Raw genomic sequence first — 21,316 nt, forward strand, 5'->3', positions numbered from 1 at the left:
ATCTAAAGTGACTCATCACATCTCTTATTTATGGATTTATTTACAGAATACTAAACTGCATTGTTGAGTACTTTTCTCTTGACACTAGACTCCAGGAATCACAGACAAAGTTTGCAGGAGTATATGTGGCAACCTTCAGACGACTGTTACCAGTGATTGAAGTAGTTCATGTTCTCATCAGTTATTGAGGATGCATTGAACCAAAAGCCCCCAAATGACCCTCTGTGGGACAATGACGTGCTCAGAGGCTCATAATTACATCACCTTGAAGCCCTATAAGTCAGTGTATGCCTGCCTTGTTTGCAGTGACATCAGCTGGAAGAATAGAGGAACTGTCAGCTATGTTGGGGCATAAGAAGGTCTTGAACTTTTCTGTTCTCAGTTAGACAAGTAAACCTGAGTTACAGCTACATCCAGTCACAGCCCAGCAGCTACAAAACCAGATGCATGTGTCAACGACATCCGAGCCGCTTCACACTGATCTGTGACTGTTGTGACCGAGCATTACAAATCACAGACTGCTACGGCTGCTAAACTCCTGTGTGTGTAAGCAGCACTGCTACCACCTAATGGCAGCCAGACTGAGGCCTCACTTGTGCCAAAGTATGATCAGCTAAATACCATGTTTGCAGTTTTCTGTTGGCTCTCATCGGCTTTCACATACTGTATACATACCTGTAGAACTCAAGAGCCATCATAAGAACCAATGCCTATGAGCTCACATTTTCGTCTTCTCTTTTAAACACAACTCAAAGTCTTCCAGAAATAACAATTTCAGGTGACTCTTCCAGTCATGCCCATGTATACTTTCTTAGGGGCCCTGGAGCTTCATGGCCCCGACTAACCCTGCTTCAGCATCCAGATTGTGGTCAGGTTGTTGCTAACTTTGGGGTTAACCAGCTTCACTTTGCTCAGCAGGTGCAAAGCAAGACTGGGCTTGGGTCTTGAGGAGTTCATTTATTCACTGACAAACCGTAGGCTACACTGCATCATTCATTGCTACTTCCACAGCTCTAATGCTAACTTTACTCTGCTGAGATAGCCAGCCACACCGTCCACTCTCTGCCTCTCTTAAGAGAGCTACTACGACTCATTGACATGTTTTTAATAGTTTTTGGACAACAACGGAGCTCTACAGCACAGAGGAATTGATATATCAGGCTTTGGATACACACACAATACTTTTACGAAGGATGAGTTCATTGTTGGTTTGGTTCTGCTCATGAGATTTGTTGACAATAAGAAAAATATAGAAAATTTCCAGCCTTATCCTTTAAAATTAGATTTAGCCTCTTCAAGACAAGGCCTCAGGATCAGGTAATAAAGCAGGACGCACCTAAAGGCCGATATCATGCCAATGGATATTGTGCTTTGGGATATATAAAATATTCTTGAGCAAAATTACAACAAACCATTTGACAAGTAAACTGAGGAGCTTTTAGTCTCATGACACCAGACATCGTGGCTTGAACAGTGGTGAGAATGGCCGCTACCAAACCTACGCCCCTTACATTTTGTCAAGGACAGGCCTTACTGGAAATGATGCTCTCCCCCCATTCTCCTCCATAGCAAACTGCATGTCACCGCCCCAGTATGAAGGGCCGCCCTAAAGACTTTGGATTGATTCTATGTTTGTTTTTTTAACTCTCTATTGCATCCACCCCGTTTTAACAATGAAACCTGGGAGATTGTCCTCAGTCTCTATGATCAATGACTGACCTGTGAGTCAAAGGAGCTTTTAACAGCTAGTTTATAATCCAGACTTCTTTCTTGTAACATGTTGATCATCGTGCAAAAGTTTTTCAGTTACAAATGATGCTACACATGACTGAACTGTTGCTATTTTTAAGGTGCCAGACCTCACACTGAAATGTCTAGACTCGCTCGCTCATCAATAAGGCCTCCTCCACTGATACAAAAAAGATCTGAATGAGAAACAATGTGCTGCTTAGCGAGCAAGAAAACACTTTATATGGAAGCATATAAAAGCATCATGGGTGAAAACAAAATCTAAAAATCAACGGGGTGGAGACACTACAAAGAGCCTTAGAGGGTCGGTTTAAATGTGTTACACATTAACCTGTTACCTCTAAGGTTCATGGTTTCTGCAAAACAACAATGGTAACAAGTGTGACAAATGATGTTTGATTTGTTTATCCAGCAGGTCTATACACAGTGCTATAACAACGTACCATCAGGGTATTGTGCCCTCTGCTGTCTGATTACTGCTATTAAGGTCCACACATAAAAGTCACATTAAACATAGAGGCTTTAATTTGTCTTTTTTTAAATCACAATCATCTGACAGTCTTCACTTTCATTTGGAAAATATCAAAGTCAGATAATGGTAAAAGTGCACATTTTAATATAAAATGATAAAATGTTGCTGTTTTATTTTGTGCGCTTATTGTTTCTGCTCATGTCAAGGTGATGTCAAAGAGTGATACAGCATTTCAGTCTGAAATGAATGTTTAATTGGTCTCCGATTGCTGGATTTTGGTCTATTTTCCTGAGCAGTTCAACCAAAGATTCCCCTCTTCTTTGCTGTTTAAAAGAGAGAAAAAAAACATTATCATTCATCATCAGCATTATTATCTGTTTCTCAATCATTTGTCTTCCAGTCACATCTGTTTTCTGAGAACCTCACCTTTTTCAGTAACAGTGTACATAGCCTCCATGCCTGCTTTAATGTGGTCAGTGACGTGACAGTGGAGCAGCCAGGTACCAGGATACTGAGGACGCATCTTTACTGTCTGAACAGGAAGAAGACGAGAATTTTTAGGTTCTGAATTTTACTTTCATTAAATGTTGACAACACTGTTAAGCCAGAAGAGAGTCTAGTTTTTCTGTAATTTATTGATGAGAAATTGTAAATTTGAAATTCCCTTTTAAATTTCCTTTCCTTCCATCCATTTTCCTTTTAAACATTTTAGCAAAGGAAGACCAGTACAGTGATTTTCAACCTTAATTCAGTGTATAAGTCACAAGTGTTTCATATCTATAATTTTAACAACACTAGGTATTGATCTGTCCTTCTGGCTGTATCTTAATATTTATAAAAGTGATGATAAATGTAACTTTAAAAAATGTTGCCTGCATTGGAAACACTCTATTTCACTTGTTTCTATTCTTGCGTGTATGTTTTTATTGTTTCTATTTCCTGTTTCTTGTCTTATTTGCAGTTTTTTTTCCCAGCTTGTTTTAAGAAAATCATTTTTTAAGGAAATTAGTTGTTAGGTAGGAGATTTTACAGTGCAATGGATGATGAATAACAACTTTTTCTATAATTACATTGATTCCCTGTTACACTATTGATGATTTATTGATGTTTAACTGCAACATGTAACATTTAGAGTAAAAAGCCAAGTTACGAAAGGTTGAGGTTTTACCTGGAAGGTGGCTGGAAAAAGGTCAAACACGTCAGTACTATGAGGACCTCCACCCAGCTGCAGAGCAAGGAGAGTTATAGGTGTTATTGTGAGCACCAGAGTGTGTTTGTAACTCTATGATTACTATGTTTGTATGTTTTTTACATACCTTATATTCCACAGTGTGACCATGCCAGTGCACACCGTGTATGTCCACGTCAGTGCCCATTCCCATCAGGTACCAGTAAATCTTATCACCCGCCTCCATGGTCAAGCCCTTCAGGTTACTATACACATAACCATTAATGGCTGCACGTGGACACACAAACAACACACGTTAACACATCGGAAAGAGAATTCAGCAAATTTCTTTTGATGTCTACGGCAAGTGATGCAACACAAAATCCCAATATTTGTCAAAATGATGCAGATCATAGTGTGTTTATCTCACCATGCATCTTGTTGCTTTCTTGAAAGGCTTCATCATCCTTCAAGTCGGGGCGAGGGCTCCTGATATGGGTCCTGATGTTTTCATCCAAATACCTAGAATATTAATAAAAATACAAATTTGACAAATACTGTACAATAATAATAATATAGTAATAATATATAGAGCAGCAGTTTGTGTCTCCCAGCATTGCTACAGAGAAATATTAACATTACTGTCCAGTGTATCTTGACAGTGATGTGTACAGTATGTGTGTATCAGCTTGATGAGATGTCAAAATATAATAAAGACATTAGGTGGGATAAAATGGCTCTTGCTGTAGTGCAAACCTCACTATCAACTTTTAAAATCTGATTTATTTTCTACTGATGAAATAGTCCCAATGAAAAATCTTGAGGTCTGTGGATTATTCTGACTAACAGTGACGTCTCTCTAGAGGCAAGTTTAAGAGAATTTCACATTTTCTGTGTTTTATAGGAGGTATCATTCAAATTGTCTTTCACACAGATATCTCAAAACCTCAAAAAAATCAAACCTATCTGCATGAATTGATACTATGTAGCAAAGGTGGGAATTTGTTTTTTTGTAATTTGGGCAAAGTTACCTTTAAAAGATCTAAAAAGTTAAAGGATAGGTTCACAATTTTCTTCAAAAGTCTTAAAACAACAAGTCAGGTCCCCAAAGGAACATTGAAACAGGTTTTGCTTGCTGTAATCATTCCTCCTGTTCATACTGACTATTAAAAGTGATAAGGGGACAAAATCCACAGCTCTCCTTCTGTTCAAGAATGTGTTTATATGTTTATCTGAAGCTAATATTAAGCTTCAGTCGTCCAAACTTGTCAAATCAAGTCAACGTCTTTCAAAGTTACTGTCTCATTAGAGCCAAATTCCTTCTTTTTGTTAATATCCTTCCACTGCAGCTCAACAGGGAAACAAAACAAGGGATTTTTTTGCTAAAAAGACCGTAACTCAGGAAGATAACCAGAGCTACAGTCTATTGACTATGATATCGACTGACTCAGACAACTGAAGCCTCTTATCAGCTTCTGATAAACTTTTAATTAATTTTTTGCACAAAATGAGGACTACATTGAAAGCACATTTGAGGAGGATCTTTTAATAGCCAGTATGAACAGGATGAATGATGACAAAGAGCAAAACCTCTTTCAGTCTTCATATGGGTACATGACTATTGTTTTAAGATAGACTTGACAAATTGTGATCCTATCCTTTAATGGTTAATTTTAAGGTTACAGTAGCTCTACTTACCAGCTCTCATTCTCATCAAAAACCAGGAAAAGCAGCGCAAACTCTTCTACTTCCTTCTTCAGTCCGAGACTCCTGAAACACAGTTTTATATAAAACTGTATATTAGCACTCTGTCGTACTTATTGTGCTGAAGCATTAACTGGTTTAGATAGTTCTGTATCAACGCTCACCTGCCCCAGCTCCGGCGACAGATCACCAACGGACCAACCAAACCGCTGTACAGATCCTGGCAGGCAGGGAGACCACATGTCAGTGTGTGTGTATGTGTGTGTGTGGCTGCGTGGTGTGTGTTTGTGTGTTAGTATTAGCGTCAGCATACCTTAGCAACATCCACAGTAGAGTAGTATGCTGACACAGAGCACTCCTCCTGCTCTGTGGTTGGTCCTGTACTCTTTGTAACGTACCAGTAGTAGGTGTGAGTCTCACCTGCGAAAAAGCACCAATTCAGATTATTAAAGGTTTGAGTCCTATTTTCAGAAAACTGAAGTTACACATAGTCCAGTAGTGACTGAGACCAATTTATACAGTTTAGCATCTAGTTTTGAAGACTGAGTCCTTTGATATTCTCAGAAAGTTAAAGCAGTACACACTTAAAGTCCAGATGAAATGAAAAATGCCTTTTAAACCCTTTTAGATCACATCCCATGGTCATATTGTGCACCTATTTAACAATATATACCCAAAAAATTACAAAAAATCAATTTCTTTGTATTTTAATATCAAAATCCAATCATGTTTTCTTCTTGTAAAACAAAATATGAAGCGTGCTTCCGTAGGCTTGAACCAACCAATTTCAACCAATAATATCATGACATCCACCCATCAATCAATCCTCAACTTTAGCGTCACAGAACTAAGATTAATTTTGACATGCCCACTTTTCAACATTCAAATAAAAGTCCTCCCAACGTTATGTCTCACTTGTCTATCCTGTATGAAATGCCGTTTAATGCCTTAATTACCACCAGTAAGTGAGCAGTTTATGTTAATATTCATTTGGCAAAAAATTACTCATAAGCCTGAACATACATGAGCTTATCCACACACAATAAACATCATTTACTGTACAGTTGAAGCAAAGTCATGTTTCTGAGAAAAATATGTATATAGGTAATTATTCTTGTGTTTACATTGTTATCTGCTGTACATTTATGAAGAGTCATGTAAGAAAGTTGATGTGATGCTATTAAAGGAAAACTGCAGCTTTCCTTAGGGGGCCAAATATTTTTATTGGAGGTCCAGATTTGGCCAACAGGCCACTATTTGCCTAACGCTGCAAAAGACCCAGTTATACCTGTATCAAATAAAGCCACCATTCAACAAGTTAGTAGAAAATGGTGGTGGCGCTGCCTGCTACTCTTCTAAACCACTTTTTTCACCTTTAATTGACTGTAAACCTGAAAGCATTAATAAATACATATGAAAAACTGGTTGTTAATTTAGTCTCTGTGCCACATTAACAACCAGGAAAATAAGCATTCAGGAGTTTTATGTTAACTTCTAATGGTTTTAGGTGTTTTTTATCCTGCCTGTCTGTACCTGGTTTGGTGTGGTGGATGTCAGGGGTGTCTGTCTTTACTCCATGGGCATGGATAGAATAATCCCTGGTTGCCATGTTCTTAAAAACCACCTTCACTCTGTCCCCGACATCTGCATGGATCATTGGACCTGAAAGAAGGGAAGATTCTCTAATTACCAGACCGATCAAAGTGGAGATTAACGATTATATGCATAACATGTCATATAATGTGTGGATATTTTATTTAATTGTAGATATGAGGCAGTCTTAATTCTCATGCTTGGCTCTCACAGCCTACCCATAATGCCGAGGTGTTCCATATCGGGTGGTCTCTCCACCTGCTTTGTGAATTTGTCGCTGGTGAACTGACGGTAGACCACCTTCTTGTAACGGGAGCCTATAAATCCACCCTGCTGGTCTAGGAAGACGCCAGCAGGACTGCAGGGAGAGAGAGGCAGGCTCAATTTGTAGTAAATGAAATGGAGGTGTGTGTATGTAAATATGTGTGTAAATGAATCTGAGTTTATCTGTTACGTTACTATAAAGAAATACAAAACATTCAAGTCGACAAAAAGCATAAAACATAAAAAGTAGGACAGAAACTCTTAAATATTTAATATTTAAGATTTAAACTTGAGATTGTACATTTACATATACAATTTCAGGTTTTGGACTTTAATGCCTTTTTATAAATATACTGTATAATATAAGTAAATATACTGTAGAGGGCACATAGAAGGACAATTTCAATATTTGTTGTGATTATGCAATAATGGAAAGTAACTCAGTACGTTTACTCAAGTACTATTTTAGGGCACTTGAGTATTCCCATTTTATACTCTAAATATTGTACTTTTTCCTCCACCAAATTTATCTGACAGCTGCAATTACTTTTGCAGAATAAGATTCATCATACAGAATACATGATGAGCTATAAAATATGATGCATTTTTATAGGTTAAACAATAAAACAGTATAGAAATCAGTTTAAAATTGGGTCCACCTCTACCAGCTGTCGGATTTAAAAGCTGCTTATATGTTAATGCATTAATAATAAAACTGCAATAATATAGCATGCTAAAACACTCAAAATGAGTACTTCTACTTTTAATACTATAACAAAGTATTCTTATGCAGTAGTACTGTTATTTTCATAAACAAAAAAAGAAATTACAAGTATTATGTTATACTTTTGAAAGGTCGAAATATCATCAAATTAATAAATGTTTAGACAGAATATGTGCAGGTGTTACTTTTCGTGGCCGCGAAACATCTCGGCCTCCCAGGTGCGGTTTGGAGAGTAGTCCCAGTCCATCTCCATGGCAGCGATGTAGTAGGTTTTAAAATGGAGCATTGTTTCACCTTGACGGTGAAATATGCTGCACTTCTCTACTGTGTAGTTGGCTCGCATCCCGCCATGATAATTGCTCACTGTAGGAGACACCACTTCAAACTGACCTGAAAACACACAAAATGATTACATGTGTAGTTATATACAGGCAATGTTTTAGATCTTTTTGACTCCCTGACGAAGGCTCAATGCCAGTAACAGGTCGGAGCTTTGTTTTAAAATGACCATGCCAAGACAATAAAGGCATTTTAATTGTTTTAAAAGGGAGTGCCTTGGAGTTTTCTTGTATTTTTGTGTCTACATGTATCCCTATCCAAAGAGCACCTCAAACAAACTCCTACCTTAACATTTTTTGAACGTTTTAGATTTGTTGGACCATGTATAAAATGATGTGTGTCATTCCTGAAAGGACAGAAAATGAATCTGTAACTATTCTGACAGTAAAATAATAATTTCTCAAGCAAAAATGTGAAATGTTCACCGATCCCAGCTTTTCAAATGTGAGAATTTGCTGTTTCCCCTTGTTTTAAATACAGTACAGTAAAGTTAGTATCAATGGGTTTTGGACTGTCAAACAAAACAAGACATGTGGAATCAATAACAAAATTAATTGGTTGCAGCAACATTCTGGAGTCTAAATCGATGGTTATTTTACTGTGTTTGTGATCTTGTACTTCTATCTTTGTGAGGACTCCGGTTGTAGACCTTCTAAGTGAGGACAATATGGGTTTATATGGACGTTTTGGCTGGTTTTCACTTCTTTAAGGGACAACTTGAAGAAATTGTTTAAGGGTTAAAGTTTGTGAGGGTAAAGGTTTTGTTTTGGCCCACCGGTTGTGATGGTCAAACTTATGGGAAGTAAGTTCATCTTATGTGGTATATATTCTCCTTTTCCTTCCTATTCAGTTTTACCTGGTTTGGTGAGAATCTTGTTTTGGGAAGATGGATTCATCATGTTTTTATGGCTTTGTTTCTACTAGGTTTAATTTTCTCTTTTCTTTTCCCAAAACTAAACTTAAGACCAGAAGGGACCCGGCTCTGGAATGACCTGCCTGAGGAGCTCAGACTCACCAATTCACTATCTTCTTTTAAATCGCTTCTTAAAGCTAATTTTTGTTGACTGGCCAACCAATAATTTTTTGTCTTTATTTTTCATACACATTGTTTACATTTTAGATTTTTATCTAATGTCGGTTTTATGGTTTTCTGTTAAGTCTTTTATTTAATTGCTTGTTTTGTGTACAGAACTTTGTAACACTGGTTTTGACAAGTGATATACAAATAAATGATTAATCCTATTATCACTATATATATTGTTAAAAATGTTTTATACATTTTATTGTTATTGTTTATTGTTAACAATTGTTTTTATACATTTTGTATATTATCTTGCAATGTTAAAGTTGTCACATACATGCCATGAAGTGGTTTAAAAGGGAAGACAGGTGAAGACAGAACTGAAATATAAATAAATAAACAAACAAATTAATAAATAAATAAAAATTAATTAATTAAAATAAAGAAATGAAATAATCAGAATTAATTATACCAACAGTGACATAAATTGCACAAACCAGATAGTGGATATACACACATAAAGCATCACGTGCTGAATAGCACAATCTGGATATACATATTGAACATTGCAACAAGTGTTTTCACATGTACACAAGTACAATCGTACTGTGTAAAAGTGTAAAAACTGTAAAAGTGTGAAAGAGAGAGAAATGCATACCCATGCTGTCTGGCTCCATAGTAACTGTGTGTGAAATGTGAGGGAAAACGCTGATGCTGTCTCGTCTGGTCTGGCGGTAGAGGAAGCGGTTTCCCTCGAAATAGAGGCTGTTGATGTCCGTCTCTGAACCCAGTCCTGACAAGTGCCATGATACTTTATCCCCCTTACACATGGTCAGGCCTGGGAGGGTCCTATACACAAACCCATTGATGGCTGAGAGAGAATGAAAGAAATAAAACACACAGTCATTATCTCACAATGATAAAAACAATTGAGAGAAAAGGTTAAAAACGTGTTATGTGAACTACACACAGTGCATCTTGTTGCTCTCCATAAAGCCCTCGTCCTCCTTGTCAACAGTGGTGGGAGCTGTGGTGTAGGTCTTAATGTTGTCATCCAGATACCAGCTCAAGTTTTCATCAAACACTGTAGCCAGGAGGTGGAATTCTTTGTCGTAGTTTTTCTACATGAGGAGAAGAGAGAAGAAGAAGAAAAGTGTCAAATTACGATTTGATTGATATATTTGTCTCATAATCATGGTTCTTCTCTGTGATCTCCAAGTTGGGCGCTTGAGTCTCTTGAATCGGTACACTGTAAGGCAAGTGGTCGCATGATAAATTGTGAGAAGATTAGAAGGATAGGAAAGTAGAAACACATCTGCACATATTTAGTCCTTCAGGGGTGTCACAAGTCCAAAGGGGGTTGGGAAACCCTACTGTAGAGTGTGCACCTCACAAGATCCAACAGTACCTGAATGTTTAACTGGCTCCACTGTTTTCTTAACATTTTTTTTTCATTTTGTCTATTTGGTTACATTAATCCTGCTAGATTTATACTAGGATTATTGTTGTTATCAGACTGTTAGATTATGCTTTTTGCACTGGAACCAAATCCACTACCAGTATGAATAAGTCACCTTTCTTAACTGACCATCATCTCCAAAAGAACATTATCCAGGATAGTTTGACTTTGAATTTCTGCACATAAAGCACACATATGGGGCCATTATGTACTGTAGCTGCAGTGACCCAGCCATAGCCACTTCTTTTATCCAAGTCTTAAGCTTCAATAAAGGTTAAGGCTTTAAATTTTGCATTGAAATTCTCCTGTGGCCTCATTCATTCATCTCTTTTTATAGGCTTTTAAACATGCATCTGTCACTTTAAGTTTCTCTTGCTTCGAAGCAAAGTTCACAACTTATTATACAGTCAAACACCTCACTGTCCCTTCACAGAGCAACTCCATTACATTGTATTCCATCTTTCCTCAAGCAGCAGCACAGATTATGATTAAAACAATACAATAATAACCACAACTGGAATGTGATCTGCCCAAACACTCATCATATTACAAATGTTTTACATATAAATATTAAAAAAAAATCTAATTAAAGCCTCTTCCATCCTTTAGTTTTTGTCTTTCTCCTCACCTGTACTCCTTTCTTCAGGGAGCCAGGTCGACAGACGAGGAGGGGTCCGACCAGTCCAGAGCTGGTGTCCTTGACAGCGTCGACTCCAGAGTAGTAGAGATGGGTCAGACAGTCGGCCTCCCCTTCTACTGGCCCAGCTCCCAGAGGCACTGTCCACTCATAGGTGTGCACCGTCCCAGGTCTGACCAGAGCAGCTGGAGGAGGGGTCACCACCCCTAAACAGAGAAATTTATATATAGAAAGAAAATTATTATGATTATGATAGATAGATTGTAATTCATGCATGCTTACCTGGACTGGTGTTTTAAATTTTAAATGCAATGGTGTTTTTTCAAACTTTACAGTACCTCGGCTCACAGATTGAGCTGGAGGTGGTTTGGCTGATAACTACATGTGTCAGTTTTTGCTAGTAGCTATGTGAGGATCCCTTATCTGCCACGGCTCAGACTGCTTCTTTTGCAACAGCTACTTGAATAACATCTTGTTCAGAGCTAATGTCATCCGAGCTAGCATCATCATGCAAATTAAAATTCCTTCAGCCTCATCTTAATTTTCAGAGTTACTATGATCAAAACATTCAAATATCAAAGAAAGTGCTTTCTCTGTAGTGTATGTGACACCTCAGTGCTGTAGCATCATGTTACTGTGACAGTAAGCTGATATAAAACATTCTTCTTCATCCTTGTGCCTGCAGTTATACGTAGTTAACAATAAGAAAATAATGCCACCATGAAGCCAAACAGGAAAACATAATATTATACAGTGGGGTCCAAAAGATCTGAGACCACTTTCCCTTATGAAAGTGGTCTCAGACTTTTGGATTCCATTGTATGTTATCAGTAGCAACCTGCATACTGGTAATAAAAAAAAATTAACACTATTACATACTTTGGTTCTCTGGTGACACTACAAACACTTTAGCAAAAAACATTGGAAAAACTGTGATTTTTGACAACAGAAGATGAAAACAAGTAGTTTGAGGAATGGCAGGGAGCTGAGGGCTTAACTGTATAAGAGGTATAAATTACACAGGGTGTAATACTGCCCCAGATTGCCAAAAACCCAAGGTATGCATGTAAAGGTTGAGCTGTATTACTCCACTCACTTGGTTGCTTCTTTAGCTCCCGCAGCTTCTTTGCTGTGTAGGACTCTGAGGAGTAGAGGAGGAGTAAAGATGCATGAGGGAGACATGAAAAAGACTGAGGATGTAGTCCAATGATAACAGTATGTGTGAGTATTAACCTTCCAGTTCATTGTGATACACCGTCCCATCCTGTTCTATGCTGTACTGTACACCATGTGGTTGTATACTGTAAGGCCGGCTGGCTTTGTTCTTAAACACCACCTTGATAGTGTCTTTCTCTTCAGCTCGCAGCACAGGACCTGGAGACAGAGATAGAAACACACACACAGTTTACTGGTTTGTCGGAAATTCAAGTCAAAGGCCCTCTAGTTGAAGTTTAGATGGGGGAAATCTGACATATCCCAAACATAATTAGTGTCCCGACAGTGTAGATATGTGTCTGATAAAGACAGAGTGTTTCAGACAGATGAGGCTGCAAGATTGGGGACAGTGCAGCACTAATTTTCTCACAGCATGGTGGTAATGAGATCCTGCTGATGTACTCTGAAAAACTTTGAATTAGACTCACAGTCTAGTACTTGTCTGGAACTAGTCCATCATGAAATGGGTGCTTGGCCTTAGCTAATAAGCAAACTGTGAAGAAGGGAACCAAAATAGAAATTCTAGAGGTCAATTTACTTGTTGATTAATCAACAATAATCAAATAATAATGCTTGGTATTCTCTGGTATCTGTTTTCTGTCATTGTAAACTGATCATCTTTGGGTTTAGAAGAGTTGGTTGAATTTAAAAAAGGAATCTGGACTCTTCATCTTAGTTTCTGAGAACTTATGATTGTTTTGTTTTTTTTTTTTTGTTTGTTTTTACTTTCTGATATTTTATAGACTGAACAATTAATTGGGTAATCAAAAAATAATCTGCAGATTAATCCATAATGAAAATAATTGATATTTTATTGTTGCAGTCCTTCTAGGGTTGTCTACCTAGTTTGAACTGGGAAGGTAATCTAACTTACTACCTAATTAGCTACATAACATACATGTTTTAAACTGAGAATAGGCCATTTAGAGTCCCTCAGTTTAAAAACAACAGGCTGAAGAATTATTTTATACATCAGTCTATCGTGTTGCTTTACCAAGATCAGTGTGCTGCCAATTGAGATCTAAATCATGAGGACATGAAGCGATATATATATATGACTGTTTGATTGTTTGATGTGTTATGTGCAGCTATGAAAATGGCTATTTGTGTATCTGTATATTTAATCTGTGTGTCAACATCTTAAATGGAACTGCCTAAAGATGCAAAATGAATTTCAGTGTAAGCTAACAATGAAGTTGTTTTGTATCGTATTGTATCATATCGTAATGTATCGCAATGTATCATATCGTATCGCATTGTATCGTATTGTGTGGTATCGTATCGTATCATATCCTAATGTATCGTATCGTGTTGTATTGCATTATATCGTATTGTATCGTGTTGTATCGCATTATATCGTATTGTATCATATTGTATTGTATCGTATCGTATCGTATCGCATTGTATCGTATTGTGTGGTATCGTATTGTATCGTATCGTATTGTATCGCATTGTATCGTATTGTGTGGTATCGTATTGTATCATATCGCATCGTATCGTATCGTATCGTATCGTATCGCATTGTATCGTATTGTGTGGTATTGTACCGTATCGTATCGTATTGTAACATATAAGATACCATAGATAAGTTGCATTTTTTCAGGTAGTAACAAGAGGTGAAGTATTAGGTTGTATTAATCATTGTTTAATTTTACTTAACCAGAAAAAAAACTGTGGTTCTTTATCTTGAGGTTTAACTTAGCTGTTGTGTTCAGCTCTGGCTAATATGACATGTGCCACCAACCCCAACCAAGCCTGAATTACCCAGAATCCCGAGGTGTTGCTCCCCTGGGCTGCGTAGTAGCTTTGTTGTGAAGGTGTTGTCAGTGTATTCCACATAGCGAGCCTTCTTGTAGCGGCTTCCAATACGACTCCGGCCTTTGGTTACAAACTTGTCTGCCTCACTGCAAACACACACACAAACACAATTTAGAAATGGGATAGGTCTGTTACAGAAACCATTGCTGTGCAAATATATAAGTAACTAACCCATCAGTCGGCAGTGTAGGAGCGTAGTCCCAGACTTCTTCTTCTGCAGCAATGAAGTACTGCCTGAGCTCACCATGTGGACGGGCTTTATGGACGTCGGGGAAACACTTCTTGATCTCAAATATAGCCTGCATTCCAGCTGAACAAAAGCACAAAACAAAAGCACTTAGCCCGTGGGATGACATAATGTCTTTGTGAAATTATCTACCTGATTTTAGGGGTGGAGGATGTGAGCTCACCCATCAGATGGTCGTTAACGGTGCACGTCAGCAGCCACTGTCCGGGGTTGTCAGCTACCATTTCAGCCGTAGTGCTGGTGGCGGGGAAAAGACTGATTGTGTCTGTGTGGTGTTTCTGAGTGGTCAAGATCTGGCCATGGAAATGGACTGAATGAATGTCCACCTGTAAATGGTTAATAAATGACATTTAAGTAGGGTTCAGATTGAGTGCTTTTGACTCATATCAGCCTGTTAACAAGATGTGACATAAGCTAGCAAGCGGATCCATTTAAAATACAATACAAACTTATTTTTGAGCATTCGTAACATGTTCACAAATATGGTTTAACAAACTACCGCATAGACAAGAATTAATTGTGGAGGGAAAGCAAGTGTCTCTTTGACATTTCAAAGTAAGGCTGTACCTCTTCTATACAGTATATAACAAAACTGACTACACCCCTCTGCAATATCACTAAAAGGTTAAATGATTCAAAATCGTATCATCTTACAATGATTGTATTACGTTTAGGGTGAAGTATAGGGTGTTTGATCTTATTTGTAATTAAAAACAAACAGGTTAGAAAGACTAAATTGAAAATACAGGACTCAAGTACAACCTCAATGCAACAATAGTGAGTACACCTGCAACTTTCAATTAAGACTAATTGCCTGAACAAAGTTATAAAAGAACCCGTGAACACCACAACTTTCTCACTTTTGGCCTTGGTTGTGTCTCATGCAACATGGCTCCACATGGTGAGGAATTGCCTGAACAACTAAGAAACCAGATTGTGAGACTTCATGAAGATGGGAGAGGGAGAGGAGCAGAAGTCAAAACACAGTTGCAGCAGTGGTTATTAGGTACAAGAGGACACATACTACCGATAACAGAAGGTGCAGTGGCCAGCCTCGAAAAATTTACACAACCTTGTGCTGAAAAACAGACGGGCAAGTGCTTCTGATTTGGCACAAGGATTAACTGTGGAAATTGGTGTTTCAGTGAATGATAAGACCACGAAGGACATTACATGAAGTCAACTTCTACAGATGACATCCAAAAATAAAAACCATCGCTCACAAAACAGAACAAAAATTCAAGATTAAACTTTGCCAAAGAGCATGAAAAGAAGCCTGATGAGTCCTGGCGGCACATTCTTTGGTTAGATGAACCCAAAATAAATTTGTTTGGATCAGATGGAGTCCAGCTTGTTTGGCATGGACCTGGCCAGGACTACCACAGTGACTGCATAGTGCCGACCGTGACACATGGAGGTCGGAGTGTGTTGATACGAGGCTGCATAAGTGCAAAAGGTGTAGGGGAGATGACATTTATAAATGACACTAAGAATGTAGGTTTGTATACCCAAATACTGAATGAAAAGATGACTCCCAGTCTCAGGAAGGTTGGCAGGAGAGGAATTTTCCAACATGACACTGATCCCAAACACAAAAATCACAGAAGAAGAAAAAAGTGAAAACTATGACCTGGCTAAGTGTGTCCCCTGACCTGAATCCAATAGAACCTTTAGAGTATTTTAAAGAGGAAGGCAGAACAACAAAACTCCTCCAGCAAAGAGCAGCTAAAAAGAATCATATGTGAAGAATGACAGAACATCTCTCCACAGATTTGGACAAGACTGGTGTCATCCCTGCCCAGGAGGATCAAATCTGTCATCAAAAACAAAGGTGGGCATACAAAATATTAAAAAATAAAAGAATGGATGCTCACTAATGAAGGTGTACTGACTTTTGTTGCAGTTCGTTCTTAAATATGGACCTTTCATTATAGTTTGATTAGTGAAACATCCTGTTCTTCAAGTGAATTGGTTTAATTCTTCAGGCGTTTTGTGTGAAAACAAATAAAATTGTATTAAATGGAAAGGATTTGTAATTAACATTTTAGTGATATTGACCAGGGGTGTACTCAGTTTTTTTTATTGAAACTTATACCCTGCATTATCCACACTCCCACGACTACCTCAAGTTTTTTTTTACACTATAACATATTGCGTATTACATTTATTTTGCACTTATTGTAAATAAATACATGTACATTATGAATTAATCTGCAGATTATTTTCTGTATTTCAGAAATACAATTTTACAAAACCCAGAATGATGTCCTTGGATGTCTTGTTTTCATTTCATTTAATTTTATTTATTTATCTAAAAGGACAACAAACATTAATCAAAATTTCTGTAAATGTACCAGTGTCAGTCAGCTGGCTAATTTTCAACTGCTGTCCTTTGGTGAGATGTTTTGTCTGACCAACAGTCCGAAATTCAAAGATATTAGGTTTACAATTATATAAAATACAGAAAATTCTCCCAGTTGAGAAGCTGGAACAAATAAATGTTTGGCATTTAATAATTATTAGCAAAATAGTTGCAGATTAATTTTCTGTCAGATGTCTGATCAATTAATCAAGTAAGTGTTTCAGCTCAATTCCAAAATTTTTAATATGAATGGTGAAATAGGCTGCGGCAAACTTTCAGACACCAAATGAGATCTGAAACTAGCTTGCATCCTTATTTACTACTACTACTACTACTACTACTACTATTTACTATTGAAAGAGTGTTTGAACAACACAAAACTTATGTTCATGGTTACCACATGTTCTCCTACTTATTTATAATGTTTGGATTCATAATACCAGTAAACTCATTTTATGGTTGTCAAAGCTTTTCAGTCACTTTTAGCTTTTTCCGAATGTACTTAAATAGACAAAACACACACAATGTCTACGGTTTAAACAACTAGTTATGATTAGTTGTGTTTTAAAACTGTTATGGCCATTGGTTTCAATGAAAAATGTTAGATGTGTTTCTCATTAATAATACATTCATTACCTCGTTGCCTAAGCCGAATAAATGCCAGTGGATCTTGTTGCCTTGGCACATGCTCAGTCCAGGCAGGTTACCATACAGAAACCCGTTTATACCTGAAATACACAGTCAGGGTTAAAAGTGCCGTATGTGTTCATGTATGGGTGGGTTTGTATAAGGACTCTCTCTCCTCACCGTGCATCTTGTTGCTCTCAATGAAATCTTCGTCCTCTTTCAGGTCTCTGGCGGGACTTGTGATGTACGTCCTGATGTTTTCATCCAGGTACCAGCTCATGTTTTCATCTGACACCATGAACAGCAAAGCGTACACATAGTCCGCCACCCGGTCTCCATGTACGTCCAGAGTTCCTACAGAGGAGAGGAGGGATTCAGTCTGTTGTTTTAGGGATATGTGAGAGGCACTTAATGTTTGTCATAAAAATCAATTAAAGATATTAATATGAAATTCACAGTATTAAATGCATTATATATATATATATATATATATATATATATATATATATATATATATATATATATATATATATATATATATATATATATATATATATATATATATATAATATAATGAATTTAATATATATAATATATATATTATAGGCAGGACATCTTAAGAGGAAAACCGTTTCTAATTGATATTTTGTTTATTGATTCTAGTTGATTTTTGTTTATTTGGCTTCTTGTTTAACCTGTTGACATTAATTTGATGAATCACTGTAGGGTCTGTATCAACATGTCTGTATCTGTGTTAACATGTTAAAATACATGTAATCTATGTCATCAGAGTTTATGTATTTAAGATGAAATTGGAAACATTTACAATACTGTGTACTTTATTTACATAAAGTGTGAATTAACATATGTGAATATACTCTATAAAACATATTTGAATATGTCTACATATATGTAAAAATCACTAAAATAAATTAGATATAGAAAAATATGTTTCACAATAGATTTCCATATAAATATATTTACATGTACAGAAAACTAATATGTTAACAAATACCAGGAATTGAAATATTCACACATATTAGAAATATTATATATTTACATAGATTGAGAACTTATTTATAAAGGCAATGAATATATGTAAATATATCAGATTAAAAACATATATTTAAATAGGTCTAATATGTGTGAGAAAATATTAAAAAGATCTAATATTTCAATTATATTTTCATTTATTTATCTAAGTATAAAATATATTTTCTTCTATTTCAATGGAATACACTGAAATATATATAAATCTAATTATTCTTAATATATTTCAACCTATGTAACTTCTGTATGGGTTTGGTTATATTGCTTCTTGTTCACCCTGCTGACATTAATTTGTTGAATTTGATTATTGGTGAAATACTGTATGTTTAAAAGGAACCCAGTACCTCGCTTACAGACGAGGAGGGGTCCTATCAGTCCTGAGTAAATGTCTTTTACGGGGATCACATGGGAGTGGTAGAATCTGGTCATGCAGTTGCTGTCCTCTAGTGTTGGACCGTGCGACTCTGGGAGGGTCCACTCGTATATCACTGTTGTACTGGGAGCCACGGAGTCGTCCCTCTTCTGCTCTGGAGGGGTGCCGTCTGGGTACAGGGCTCCTGAGGAGGAAGATACAAACACACACAGTCACAGATCTGTTCATCAGCCTCCTCAGTCTGTCCATGCACAATCATGGACAGGTTCACTCATTTCCTCACCCTCATGGCCCTTGCTGTAGTTGAGTCCATGGGGGTGGATGCTGTACGGTCTGGATGCTATGTTCCTCAGTTGGACGACCACTGTGTCTCCTTCTTCAGCTGTGATCAGGGGTCCCAGGTAGCCCAGCCAGTTTGGCTTTGTCATTTCAGTCCTGTAGGTGGCGTCGGTGTACTGCTTATAAATGGCCTTCTTGTAGGTGCCACCGATTCGCTGGGGGCCTCTCTTCAAGAAGACTGAGGCTTCTCTGCAGAGAGATGCAGGCAGACAGAGACAATAAGGTGGGTGAGTGGTCAGGATCTGGCCATTAATATGAACTGAACACATATCCACCTGCGAACTGTAGATAAATAACATTTAAGTTGGGTTCATATTGGTTGCTTTTGGCTGATATCAGCCTCTTGACAAGATGTGATGTAAACTAGAGTGGATCAAGTTGGTATCCGAGTGTGTAAAAACTAAACTAAAATGCACTAAAAATGTTTTTGGACATCCAATAACACACAAATAACAAAACTGGTTTTCACAAACTACCAATATAGACAAGAATTAATTGTGGAAGGAGTGTCTTTTTGACATTTGTAAGTAGGGCTGCAACTAACAATTATTTTCATCAATTAATCTGCTGATTATTTTCTTTATTAATGTATTAATCATTTGGCCTGTAACATGTCAGAAAATAGGACAAAATAAACAGTATCAGTATCAGTAAACCCAGGTTGATGTTTTCAACATTCCAAAGTTGCAAAATTAAGTGTGCTTGTGTACTCGTTATTGATTACAGTTAAAAGATTTCAAAACCTGTAACACTGAAGAAAAACACAGTTTCGTAATACAAATGATTTTATAGATATGTAGTTACTTATTGGATAGGCCTTGTTCACAGCAGACATTTTGACATGTCATGGTAGGAAAAGCACAAGTGTTACTGGTAACATTAATGATGGCTCTGTTTTATTCAAGTGTCCCAGTAAGCCATGACAGTGTGACAGTGAGTCGACATCCATCAGCCTGAAACCGAAGCAGCTAAATCAAATTCAACCATCATTCATTTTATTTACACTTGTGATTTTCCTACTGTGACATGTTGAAATAACTTCTTCTTTTAAGATACCTGACACTGAAGAGCAAATTAGCTAAATCAAGTCGATATCTTTCAATATTACAGTCTTTTTAATGCAAAATTCCCTCTTTTTGTTATGATCCTTCCACTGCAGCTGAACAAGAAAACATTTTCCATCAAGACACAAAGAGGGATTGTTTTTACTAAAAAGACTGTAATTGTGGAAGATATCCATTTTATTTGACTAGCTCAGACTGCTGAAACCTCATATTATCTTCAGATAAACTTTTAAATACGGTTTTGCTCAAAACGAGGACTGTGGGTTTAGTCCACCATCACAATACATTGCAAGAAAATTTGGGGGGATCTTTTAATGGTTAGTATGAACAGGAGGAATGATTACAGCGAGTAGAACCTCTTTCAATGTTCATTTGGGTTCCTGACTGTTGTTTTAGGACAGACTTGAAAAATTGTGAACTTGTCCTTTAAGTACAAATAAAATAATCTTTAAATTCTTATTCAGTATTTGATATTCCACTGTGGGAGGAGACCATCTTTTCTTGGTACCAGTGAGGAGTTTTGTATTTTGGTCGCTGCATTTTGGACAAGCGACAGGTGTCAAAGGGCTGACTGATGGACTCATAAAGAAAGTTATGATAATCAAGACGATGTAAGATGTGTGTGTACTTACTCATCCTCCTGCAGTGTGCGGTTCTGTATGACGTTCATCCCACTTGGGGCGTAGTTCCAAGGCACCTCCTCTATCCTGATGAAGTATTCTCTCCTCATCCCGGACACACATACCGCTGCACAACACAGCAGCAACAAACGCCTTAACCCCAACCGCTGCATTTTGACGACTTACACTTCTGACACTTCACCTACTACTGTACAAGTCCAAAGCAAAATATACAGGAAACAGTGATGACAAGGATGAAGATGAGTCTTTATTTCTGTCCAGTACTTCAGCAGAAGATAATGATGAAGACAGACAGAGCAGACGACCGACAACTGTTAGTTTGTCAGTCTGTCTCAGAGACTTTAGACCCTCTGTGTCTTTATACTCAGTCAGCTGACTGACAGCAGGGCAGACAGGTCACTGACCAACCTATCAGAGAGAGCCAGCTGCCTGTTTGATTGAAAGCTTGGA

General features: G+C 37.4%; 1 protein-coding gene across 1 annotated transcript; it reads right to left on the reverse strand.

The window, feature by feature from the left end:
- Window positions 1–1,772: 1,772 nt before the first annotated feature.
- Window positions 1,773–21,196, reverse strand: cp (ceruloplasmin). Its single transcript, XM_067596288.1, has 24 exons — window positions 20,858–21,196; window positions 19,106–19,350; window positions 18,794–19,006; window positions 17,580–17,753; window positions 17,409–17,500; window positions 14,574–14,736; window positions 14,335–14,473; window positions 14,110–14,249; window positions 12,364–12,504; window positions 12,227–12,271; window positions 11,122–11,336; window positions 10,005–10,155; window positions 9,693–9,905; window positions 7,860–8,064; window positions 6,905–7,044; window positions 6,627–6,755; window positions 5,407–5,513; window positions 5,258–5,313; window positions 5,088–5,159; window positions 3,820–3,911; window positions 3,538–3,677; window positions 3,390–3,446; window positions 2,648–2,753; window positions 1,773–2,544 (listed from the first exon to the last, which is right to left on the reverse strand). Exons 1-24 carry the CDS (start codon window positions 21,016–21,018, stop codon window positions 2,519–2,521), a joined length of 3,222 nt encoding a protein of 1,073 aa, XP_067452389.1. The 5' UTR covers window positions 21,019–21,196; the 3' UTR covers window positions 1,773–2,518.
- Window positions 21,197–21,316: the final 120 nt, after the last annotated feature.

The sequence above is a fragment of the Thunnus thynnus genome, chromosome 8 (genome assembly GCF_963924715.1).
Source record: "Thunnus thynnus chromosome 8, fThuThy2.1, whole genome shotgun sequence".
NCBI classification, from domain to species: Eukaryota; Metazoa; Chordata; class Actinopteri; order Scombriformes; family Scombridae; genus Thunnus; species Thunnus thynnus.

Excerpts from the sequence above, each read along its gene's own strand:
- cp (XM_067596288.1), bottom strand. The coding sequence starts at position 21,018 with ATGCAGCGGTTGGGGTTAAGGCGTTTGTTGCTGCTGTGTTGTGCAGCG. Across the intron at positions 14,737-17,408 it reads TATTCGGCTTAGGCAACGAG|GTGGACATTCATTCAGTCCA; the intron begins GTAATGAATGTA and ends AACCATTTACAG. Across the intron at positions 9,906-10,004 it reads GGAGAGCAACAAGATGCACT|CCATCAATGGGTTTGTGTAT; the intron begins GTGTGTAGTTCA and ends ATTCTCTCTCAG.